At 58.6% G+C, this 11,454-nt stretch overlaps 1 protein-coding gene across 1 annotated transcript; it reads right to left on the reverse strand.

The window, feature by feature from the left end:
- Window positions 1-726: 726 nt before the first annotated feature.
- On the reverse strand, window positions 727-10,639 carry ESAM (endothelial cell adhesion molecule). Its single transcript, XM_075521151.1, has 7 exons — window positions 10,541-10,639; window positions 5,346-5,503; window positions 3,014-3,227; window positions 2,779-2,934; window positions 1,928-2,050; window positions 1,663-1,801; window positions 727-1,110 (listed from the first exon to the last, which is right to left on the reverse strand). Exons 1-7 carry the CDS (start codon window positions 10,584-10,586, stop codon window positions 759-761), a joined length of 1,188 nt encoding a protein of 395 aa, XP_075377266.1. The 5' UTR covers window positions 10,587-10,639; the 3' UTR covers window positions 727-758.
- Between the last annotated feature and the right edge of the window lie 815 nt (window positions 10,640-11,454).

Below are 11,454 nucleotides of genomic sequence, written 5' to 3' on the forward strand. Positions count from 1 at the left end.
ACACAGGCGTGGGTCACGTCACTGCTGGCTGCGTGACGGTGGGCGTGACATCACGCAGGCGCGCACGACATCACTGACGGACACGCGATGGCCAGCGTGACGTCACGCAGGCAGGAGCCGGACGCTGTGACGCCACACGCTCATTGTGACATCATACTGCCTGACTCGGGACGTGGCAGGGCGTGACATCGCGGCGACGGCCAAGCGATGGGTCTTGGAGCGTGACAACGCGCGCAGGCCGCGACGCCACCCTGAGGACCCCATCGCACAGCCGCTGTGACATCACCCGGAGGGACGCGGGACCCCCGAGCCCCTAAATCGCCACAAACTCACCCAAAACCACGGCGCCGCACGGCGCGGCCAGCTTTTAATCAGAAAACCCCTAAAAAAAGTGCGTGTCCCCCCCGACCCCCGGTCGCCCCCCCCGACTTTTAATGCTCTTTTATGAAAAATCCCCCATTTCACCTGAGAGAGAGACAGAGATTAAAAAAAAAAAAAAAGAGGGACCCCCCCCAGGCGGGGCCGGGGCTATTTTGGGGTGTTATATTTATGGGGAGACTCTGCCCCCCCCAACCCCAAGGAGCCCCCCCAAACCCGGGAGCCTCCCACCCCCATTAAACAACCCCACGACGAGTCCAGCTGCTCGAGGCGTCTTTTAAAAAGAAAAAAAACCCAAAAAGGTAAAAAAACACCCCAGAAAATGTATGTGGGGGGGTTGCTGGATACGGGCACCCCTTTTTTTTTTGGGGGGGGGGGGGTCACACCAAGGAGCCAGCCCGGCTCTGCGCTGGCACCATGACGGGGACGGCGCCCGCCCGTGCCAAGCTGGAGGGGGGCAACGAGCCCTGGGGGGTGGCTGGGTCCTGGGGGCGTCGGGGGGCCCCGTTAACAGCGGGGGGCGAGAGGTTTTGGGGGCGTCCCCCTCCCCGGGGAGGGGGTCCCCGATAGCTGCCGGTGGCGGTGAGGATGGAGGCGGTGTCGGAGGGGGGTCTGGCCCCGTAGGGCTTCTCCCGGGTGCCGGCGATGGAGGACAAGGTGCTGGTTTTGGAGATGGTGTCTGAAGCGGGGTTCCTCGCCCACGAGGGGGTTTTGGGGGCCACGGCGTCTTCCCTGCCGAGAGGGGACAGCGGCGGAGAGGTTGGCACCGGGAAAGCTCGCTGTTCCCACCCTCTCTCCTCCCCCCCAAAAGCAACGGGGCCCGGAGGTTGCGCAAGAGCTCATGGACCCCAAAAGAGGGGGGCAAGAGGGAAAGGGGGGGAAACGGAGGTGGAAAAATGCCCTTGTTAACTCCGAAACCTAATGATGGCTGGCCAGAGATGGAAACCTTCTCGCCCCTGTTAACTCCGAAACCTTGCAATGACTGCCCAGAGATGGAAACCTCCTCCCTCCTCCTGTTAACTCTGAAACCTAATGGTGACTGGCCAGAGATGGACCCCCCCCGTTAACTCTGAAAACTAGTAATAACTGGTCAGAGATGGAACCGCCTCCTCCCTGTTAACTCTGAAACCTAGCGATGACTGACCAGAGAGGAAAACCTCCTCCTCCCTGTTAATTTTGAAACCTAGTGATGACTGAGCAGAGATGGAAACCTCCTTCCCCCCCCGTTAACTCTGAAACCTAGCAATGACAATTTGAACCTCCTCCACGGGAGGGGGGCCTCACTTGATCTCATTGGCTGCCTCCTCCTGGCCTTCACGTTTCTTCCTCCGGTAGCCGACGACCCGCTGGGCGAAGAAGACGATGGTGGCGAGGGCGCCCAGGGAGCCCAGCACGGCGCCGGCGATGACGGCTTTGGTGCTGGCTGCCGGAGAGAGACACAGAGGCGGCGGGGGGGAGTTCGCCTCCCCCCTTATTCCCACGGGGACCCCACGGGGACCTCGTGGAGACCGTGTCCCCCCCCTCCCTGGCCCTGCGGACACGTACTCACTTGAGTGCACCTCCAGGACGATGCTGCACTCGGCAGAACCCGCTCGGTTTTCGGCCACGCAGACGTAGAGACCCGACATGTCCAGGGAGAGGTTGGTCAGCTTGAGGGTGCCCCTGCTCCGATCTGCGGGCGAGAAATTCGGGTGCTGCCCCGTGGCCACCCCCCAACCCCCCACCTCCTTGTGCGGGGAGCGGGCAGAGTTAAGGGGATATTCCCCTGCCTGCCCGTGCGGGGAGCGGGCAGAGTTAAGGGGATATTCCCCTGCCTGCACATGCGGGGAGCGGGCAGAGTTAAGGGGATATTCCCCTGCCTGCACGTGCGGGGAGCGGGCAGAGTTAAGGGGATATTCCCCTGCCTGCACATGCGGGGAGCAGGCAGAGTTAACGGGATATTCCCCTGCCTGCACGTGCGGGGAGCAGGCAGAGTTAACGGGATATTCCCCTGCCTGCACATGCGGGGAGCGGGCAGAGTTAAGGGGATATTCCCCTGCCTGCACGTGCGGGGAGCGGGCAGAGTTAAGGGGATATTCCCCTGCCTGCACGTGCGGGGAGCGGGCAGAGTTAAGGGGATATTCCCCTGCCTGCCCGTGCGGGGAGCGGGCAGAGTTAAGGGGATATTCCCCTGCCTGCACGTGCGGGGAGCGGCAGAGTTAAGGGGATATTCCCCTGCCTGCACGTGCGGGGAGCGGGCAGAGTTAAGGGGATATTCCCCTGCCTGCACGTGCAGCAAGGCCAGGAATGGGCAGAGTTAAGGGGACGAAGCCGAAAGCATCCCCCGGCTGAAGCTTCCCGGGATTTTCCAGCCCCCCCTCCCCCTTCCCCCGGTCATCCCCCCCCTCGGTGCCACCTTACCCTGGGCGGGGGGGAAGAAGACCTGCTGGGTGGGGGCCGTGCGCTGCCACTGGTACGCGGGCGAGGGCTTCCCCTTCTTGGAGGCGCAGCTCAACGTCACGTTGGCTCCCACGGCGGGGTTGCCGTGCAGCTGGCAGGCGGGGGTGGCCGGCGGCACTGCGGGCGCCGACGTTAGTCCCGAGGGACGTCATGGGGGGGGGGTCAAAGGGAGCCGGAGTGACCGGCGGAGCCTTACCCAGCACGGTGAGGTTGATGACGCCGACGTTCTTGCCCGTGCTGGTGACGTCGTCCACCACGTTGACGGTGCACATGTACTGGCCCGAGTCGCCCTCCCGCGTGGCATTGATGAGCACTGAGATGTTGTGGGTGAGGACGGGGTACAGGAACCCCACGCGGGGCTTCAGCTCCGTCTCCTCCACCTTCACCACCCCATCCAGGTAGGTCAGGATCTGCACGGGGGAAAATGCCCGCTCAGTCGCCTCCAGACGGTGTTGCAGGAGAGGAAACCTCCCCCAAATTCCAAATTGTGGGGAGCAGCAGTTGCTGCGTGAGCCCCCTTCTCCACCCTCACCTGCCCTGAGCTTCCACAGCATGGCATGTGGGCATCTCCCCATCGTGGGTGCCACGAGCATCCCCCCATTGTGGGCATCTCCCCACCGTGGGCATCACAAGTACCCCCCCTGTTGTGGGCACCATGAGCAACTGCCCCATCATGAGCATCTCCCCATCGTGGGTGCCATGGGCACCACGGGCATCCCCCCATCGTGGACATCTCCCCATCACGGGTACCACGAGCACCTTCCCAGCGCTGGCACCACGAGCACCTCCTCGTGATGGGCACCATGATCATCCCCCCACTGTGGGCATCTCCCAGTCGTGGGCACCATGAGCACGCCCCTATCATGGGCATCTCCCCATCATGGGCATCTCCCCATCATAGGCACCATGGGCACCTTCCCATCGTGGGCGTCTCCCCATTGAGGGCACCATGGGCATGCCCCATTGTGGACATCTAACCACCAACATAAGCTTCTCCCCATTGTGGGCACCTCCGCATAATGGGCACCACAACCATTCCCCCACTGTGGACATCTCCCCATCGTGGGCACCATGAGCATCCTCCTACCGAGGGCATCTCCCCATCATGGGCACCACGAGCACCTCCCTATTGCAGGCACCGTGGGTGTGCCCCCATTGTGGGCATCTCCCCATCGTGGGCACCATGGGCACCTTCCCATTGTGGGCATCCCCCATCGGGGGCACCATGGGCACCTTCCCATTGTGGCCACCTCCCAGTCACAGGCACCACGATCATCCCCCAGCTGTGGGCATCTCCCCATCGTGGACACCGTGAGCACCTCCCTATCATGGGCATCTCCCCATCGTGGACACCGTGAGCACCTCCCTATCATGGGCATCTCCCCATTGTGGGCACCATGAGCACCTCCCTATCATGGGCATCTCCCCATCGTGGACACCACGAGCACCTCCCTATCATGGGCATCTCCCCATCGTGGGCACCATGAGCACCTCCCTATCATGGGCATCTCCCCATCGTGGACACCACGAGCACCTCCCTATTGCAGGCACCGTAGGTGTGCCCCCATCATGGGCACCTCCCCTTCATAAGCATCTCCCCATTGTAGGCATGTCCCCATTGTAGGCACCATGGGCACCTTCCCATCATGGGCACCACTCCATTGTGCGCACCACCCCATCGTGGGCACCACAGGCATGACCTCATCGTGGGCATCTACACATCACCATCACCATGAGCATCCCCCCATGAAGGGCAAGCTCCCCATTGTGGGCACCTCCCCATCATGGGCACCATGAGCATCTCCCCATCATGGGCACCTCCCCACGGTGGGCACCTCCCCATCACGGACACCATGAGCTTCACCCCATCGTGGACACCGCCTCGTCATGGACACAATGAGCTTTACCCCCATGATGGGCATCTCTCCATCATGGGCACCAAGGGCACCTCCCCATGGTGGACACCATGAGCATCCCCCCATCAGGGGCACCATGGGCACCTCCCCATGGTGGACACCATGAGCATCCCCCCATCACGGGCACCTCCCCATGGTGGGCACCTCCCCATCACGGACACCATGAGCTTCACCCCATCATGGACACCATGAGCTTTACCCCCAGGATGGGCACCTCCCCATGGTGGGCATCACGAGCATCCCCCCATCATAGGCACCTCCTCATGGTGGACACCATGAGCTTCACCCCATCATGGACACCACCTCATCACGGACACCATGAGGTTTACACCCACGATGGGCACCTCCCCATCATGGGCACCATGAGCACCTCCCCATGGTGGGCACCTCCCCATGGCGGACACCATGAGCATCCCCCCATCATGGGCACCACCTCATCATGGACACCATGAGCTTCACCCCATCATGGACACCACCTCATCACAGACACCATGAGCTTTACACCCACGATGGGCACCTCCCCATCGTGGGCACCATGAGCAACCCCCCACCACAGCCACCTCCCCACGTGCCCCCCTCCCTCCCCCACCACATCCCCTCCCCACCGCTCACCTGGAAGGGGTCAGCATCTTCCTTATCCAGCAGCCAGGTGACGTAGGGCTTCTTCTGGGAGCGGCTGGTGTACCAGGCCGGCAGCACCGCTTGCTGCCCCTCCACCGAGAAGACCGAGCCCGTCCCCACGTGCACCTCCAGCACAGCCGAGGAGATGCCTGCCCGCGGCCGGAGAGGGAAGAAAACGGGACGTGACTCAACCCCAGCTGCCATTTTTCCATAAAAACCCACCGATTGTTGGAAAACCTCCCCGTTCCCAAGGGAAAACCTAACAATCCCGGGTTATCGCCAGGAGGCTGGGCTGGGAGGACGTTTCTCCTCCTTCCCCGCCGTGGGAAGGGCTTTCCGGCTGCTCCGGAGGATGCGGGACAATGCCGTTCCCTCCCATTCCCATTTCCCCCCCCCGAGATGGGACAACCTCCGGCCGAAAATCCCCCCCTCCCCGGGGACCGCCGCCTCTCCCCACGGGGCTCCAGCAGCCAGCGCCCCTCTTTAGCTCAGTACTGGGGTACCCCCCCCCCGATGCTGCAGCAGATCCTCCACCCCACGGGATGTATTTTGGGGCTGGGGGGCACCTGTATGAACCCCACCTGCCCTCCCCATCATCCCAGCATCCCCCCTTTTTGCTGCCAGCGCTAAACTGGGATTATTCACGGGTGGCCTCCCCTGACTCCCCACCCCGTCCTGTCCCGTCCCACCCCATCCCCATCCCAAATACCCCATCCCCGTGTCCCCTGCATCCCAGCATCCCCCCAAAACCCCACTGGGAGGAGGCAAGGGGACACGAGCGGGTACCACGGACCGGAGAAGGATGCTCGGCTGCGGGGGAAGATTATTCCCTAGCTTTGCCCGTAAGGCTCAGCCAGAAAATTAATCGGCTCAGGCGAGGTCGGGTTTGTGCCGGGTTGTTTTGTTGGGTTTTTTTTTGTTTTGTTGGTTTTTTGGTTTGGTTTTTTTTTTTTTTCCCCGAGGGAAAGCCACCGAGGACCCACATCCCGGCGGCTCCATCCCTGCATCCCGCCCATCGATCCGTGTCCCCGGCTGGCCCTGGTCCTGCCAGCGCCCCAGGGATGCTCTGGATTGGGATGCAGGGGGGAAAGGCCGACGCTACCCTCGCCGTCGCTCGGGATTTGGGGAAAAAACCCTGGATTTGAAGGATTTAGGGAGCCTCCGACGGCCTCACCCTCTTCCCTATGAACTCAGAGGTTTTAATTGGATTTTTCCAGGGTGGGAAGAGGAAAACAAGGCACTGGGGGGTATTTTTAGCCTCCTCCCTGCATCCGTTCATCCCCCCTCCCGGCAAGGCATCGGCACGGTTTCCGGACGGAGCCTTCCAGCTCCGGGCAGGAAACTCTGCTCCGGCCGATAAGTCTTCGCAGGAATTAAAACAAAACAAAACAAAACAAAACAAAATCAAATTTCCCTTCTCTGGTGAAAAACCGGGAGAAATTGGCCCCGGTCTGGTGAGGATGCTTAAAAATAGCTCGCCCGGGCTAAGAACATAAACCCTTAAGTCCTGGCGAGGGGGGAACGAAACGCCGCCGGGTGACGGGGACGGCAGCGGGGAGCCTGCCCGCGGTCAGAGCGTGGCAAAATAATCCGTATTACGGTTATTATCATCGTCATCATCATTATTATTAATTATATTGAGAAATGGTATAGAATAAAATACATGGTACGGAAAAATAATGGTAATTACATTGTAATTCCACCACAGTATAAAGATAATGGTATTAAATTTCGACAGTATATAAGAAAAGCTGTGATATCGACTAATTCGATTGTAATTTCTAGAATAAAATAGATCACAGGTAATATATTTATCATACTTTCTATTAATATTATGTATATAATATCGACTATTATATATATAATATCGATATTGTATATAATATATATTATATATAAAATATTGACTATTATATATATAATATCGACTATTAATAATACTTTCTATAATAATTCTAAATATATTTTTAGAAGAATAGTGATAATAGTGGGGATGTGATAGTGATAACAGCGATCCCCATAATTATAATAACAGTAATAATAGTAACAACAGTGATGATAGCGATAATGATGATAATAATAATGACGCTAATGCTAATAATAATAATAATATAGTTCATTAATGACGCAGATGGCATCATTAAATGACGCCACAGCTCCTAAACCTCCGTGCGACCCCAACAGCCGGGAAAATCCTTTTTTTTTCAGCCTGGCTCCTCCATCAGTATCTTTTTTGGGGCAAAAAAAAGGGCGATGGGCCAAAGGGCACTCGGAAATCCAGGCTCCGGAGGGGGAAAAGATGCTCCGGCACCGGCCGGGGGTTTCCCGTCACACCCCTGGGTATGAAAACAGCCCCGTGTGTCTCAACCGCGGCAAACCCAGCAGCGCCTGCCGCAGGCCGGGCTCCCTGTGCTCTCACCGGGGCGCGTTAACTCTGAAACCTAACGATGAGGATGTTAATAGTGCTCTGCGGCTGCAGCTTTGCTCCGTCATCCTTAAACCGCGGCGACAGGAGATGGCGGCTCCATCGTCTCCCCCCCAGCACGTCGGGGAGAGGTGGACGGGTGCGGATCTGGAGGATGCTCGCTCCCCCAAATCCCCTTTTTTCTCGCAGAATTCACCCCATATTCCTCATCTCGGACAAATTTGCCCCCAAAAAGGGCTGGGAGAGCTGGTACTTGAGCTGCGGGCACGGGACCGAACCCTTTGGCATGAGCTCTAGCTTTAGCCACCTCGCCGCTTCAAATCCTCTAATGCTTTAACCAGATCGAAAAAATTAAGCCGCTCCCGGCGCTCATACGCGTATCGGCAGGGGCGGGCGGGAACCTCGGGACCTCCCGGCTGCTATTTGGGCTGAAAAACCTTGATTTTTATCCAGCTGCCCCGAGCTAAGCACCTGCCTGGGTGCTTTCCCTCCGCTCCAGCCCATCTGCCTGGACTTTTTCCCTACGGAAAAAAAATACCTTTCAATTTACCTTTCCTTACGGAAAAAAATACCTTTCAATTTACCTTGAAAAATACCTTTCAATTTTTTCCCCATGGAAAAAATACCTTTAAATTTACTTTAAAAAATACCCTTACATTTTTTCCCTATGGAAAAAAATACCTTTAAATCCCCGCGCACCTACAGCAACCTCAATATTAAACCCTGCACCTATATTAAACACCCCATCCTCATCTCAAATCGCATCATTTCACCCCAAAAAGCTGCCTCCTGGCTCAAGGCTCAGCCTAAACCCCCCCAAAACCAGCATCCCCCCCCCAAAACCCCTCGCCCCCGACCCCATAAGCTATTAACCGTATGGGGAATTAAAGGCTGGAGGCGGCTGGGGTTTGATGACCCCGCTCGATAGGATTAAGGCGCTGGAGTCATGTGAAACCCAGACCCAAATTAAATCCCAAGAGACCGAGTTTGAGATTTAAACTACACAGCGGGAATCCGGCCGGAAAAAACGACCCCTAAAAACCTCGGAAAAGGGTCAAGGAGCATCTCGGCGATGCGACGCAGCCACCCGGCTTTTTTTTTATTATTATTATTTTTGGGGGAATTTTTTTTTTTTTTCTTCCCTTAACTCCAACTATTTATAAACGGGCAGATAGGAGATGCCGGGCTGCGGAGCGGCGTCCGTTGGGAAAATCCACGGTGGCTTTTCTCATGACCCTGGGGTGGGGGGGGGTGGGGGGGGAGCAGAAAGCACCATATCCTCTGGAGAGGCCAAATTTGGGAAAAAAAAATTAAATAAAAGAATAATACTGCGTGACTTTGCTATAGATAGAAACGCGCTTTAACCCTTGATGTAGGAGAAGGAGGCGGCGATGGGGTGGGGATGGGATTGGGGATGGGATGGGACGGGCATGGGATGGGGATGGGATGGGGTTGGGGGTGCCGAGCATCACCCCTCATTTCACTTTTCCCCATCACGATCCCGTACGGACCCCATAGGGTGAGGACGGGACGTTTGAAAGCAAATTTAAAAGGAAAAACACCCATTTTGGGGCTCAAAAGCGTCTTTTTGCTGCGTTTTTGTGCTCTTGGTCCCTCCAGCATCGCAACCCAGGACTTGGGCGTGACTTTTTTTGGGGGGGATCCATCACGACCCCGTGCAAAGTAACGCCATCGGGATGCGGCGAAGGAGCATCCCGGTGGGATTTAAGGACGAAGCGACCCCCGCGCTTCATCCCAACACCCCTTTAATTCATTTTTATCGTGAAAAACAACCTCCAAGGAACAAAACCCAGCGGCTCTGGGAGCGGGGACCCCCACCCAGCATCCCGCCGGGGAGGAAACGCCGCTGCCATTGTTTTTTTGGGGCCGTTTCCTTTCCCCAAAGGCCTCTCCTTCGCCTTTGGGAACGCCAAGGGACGTTTCCCTTCGGAGCAACTGTGGCGTTTCCAAAAAAAAAAAAAAACCTCAAATAGGGTTGGAAATTCGGAGTGGGAAAAGGAGGGGAAAACCCCATAGAGAGAGAGGGGTTGAGACCCGTCACCCCAAAACCAGCTGGGGTGGCCTTAAAACCCCGGTAAACAAGGAAGGCGGCAGGTTTTTATCATGGGGAAAAGAAAAGAAAATTGATTTTTTTTTTTTTTCCGCCCGACGCCACGCAGGGAGGTGAATTATTGGCTCCGACACATCGGGGTCCCCAAGGTCCCCTCCCACGGGGTGGCTTTGGGTTTGGGGGTGCTGGAAGGTGCCGTCCGGCAGCTCCAAGGAGCAAAGCGGCTTTTCCCGGGGGACCCAGATTTTCCCCTCTCAGGGCACCCCAAAGAGGGGAGAGGGGTAGGCTGGCCCCCCCACAGCACCCACCTGCCTGCTGGGCTAGGGGGATTGGGGGCACGGAGAGGGGCCGGTGGGTGCTGTGACCCCCCCTCCCCCCGGTACCCCTGGGTCCTGCCGGGTGCCCCCCAAAAGCTCCCCAGGGTCCTGCCCGGTGCCCCCCGGCTCCCGTACGGCTCGCTGGATTCTCCCTGGCTGCTCCGTGCCCCGCCCGGTGACCCCCCCGGTACTCCCGGGTCCTGCCCGGTGCCCCCCAAAAGCTCCCCCGCGTCCCGCCCGGTGCCCCCCCAGCTCCCCCGCGCCCTGCCCGGAGCGCTCCGGTCCCCTCCCGGTTCCCCTGCACCCTGCCCGCTGCCTCCCCCGCTCCCCCCCCCCCCGGTACCCCCCGTACCCCCGGCGCCCCGGGGCTCACCCAGCAGCGCAGCCAGCGCCAGCGCGGCCCGCGGGAGCGCGCCCATGGCCGGAGCCGCCGCCGCAGCAGGTGCCGGGGACGCGCCTGGGGCGGGGCCCGCCCCGCAGGTGGGGGCGTGGCCTCCGAATGGGGCGTGGCCTCCGAGGGGGCGTGGTAAGATGAGGGGGCGTGGCCTCTCCCCACCCCATGGGGGTTCCCCAGCCCCAGGCAGCGTGGGTCCCCCCCAGCCATAACTACCAGCCGAATTTGTGATGATTAATTAATTATAGGGGTTATTATTCATTAATTATGATATTAGGGTTATAAGGGGGGGCGCAATGCGGCACCCCGCTGCCACCCCCGGCGTGGGGGGGGCGCACAGGGACCCCCCCCTAAACCCTCCCCAGCCACATCCCTCGCCCTTCTCCCGCCGACGTCCCCCGGGGGCCTTCGGATCAACGCCTTAATCCTGCAAAACAAATTAAAAAAACCCAAAACAACCCAAAAAAGGACTTTTTCTTTTCTTTTTTTTTCCCACCCTCCGGCTCAAGCTCCCTGATTTTAGGGAGCCCCGGGCTGAATCCCGCCCGGCTCAGCCGAGGTTATCCCGGTCCTCGATCCCACCAGGGTCAGACCTCGAAGCACGAGCCGAGAGATTAGACGCCTGCGGATGAGGAGGAGGAGGAGGAGGAGGAAGGGGGAATTAATCCCTTCTCACCCGCATCTCCCCCCGTAAATCCAGCCCGGCCACCGGGATTGCAGGATCCGGCCACGGGGAGTAAGGAGGCTTTTTTGGGATCGACCCGGCCAGATCCCACCGGGATCTCACCTCTCCTGCAATCTCACCTCCTGGTCCATCCGCCGCTTCCCTCTTGGCTGCCGGCAGAGGTTTTTTGGGGCAACTCACCCTATTTTGGGGCAATTCACTCTGTTTT

This window comes from Mycteria americana, chromosome 19 (genome assembly GCF_035582795.1).
Source record: "Mycteria americana isolate JAX WOST 10 ecotype Jacksonville Zoo and Gardens chromosome 19, USCA_MyAme_1.0, whole genome shotgun sequence".
NCBI lineage: Eukaryota > Metazoa > Chordata > Aves > Ciconiiformes > Ciconiidae > Mycteria > Mycteria americana.

Coding starts and splice junctions, on each gene's coding strand:
- ESAM (XM_075521151.1), bottom strand. CDS start 10,586: ATGGGCGCGCTCCCGCGGGCCGCGCTGGCGCTGGCTGCGCTGCTGG. Junction 5,504..10,540: donor GGCGCTGGCTGCGCTGCTGG/GTGAGCCCCGGG, acceptor GGCCGCGGGCAG/GCATCTCCTCGGCTGTGCTG. Junction 2,935..3,013: donor CATCAACCTCACCGTGCTGG/GTAAGGCTCCGC, acceptor CGGCGCCCGCAG/TGCCGCCGGCCACCCCCGCC.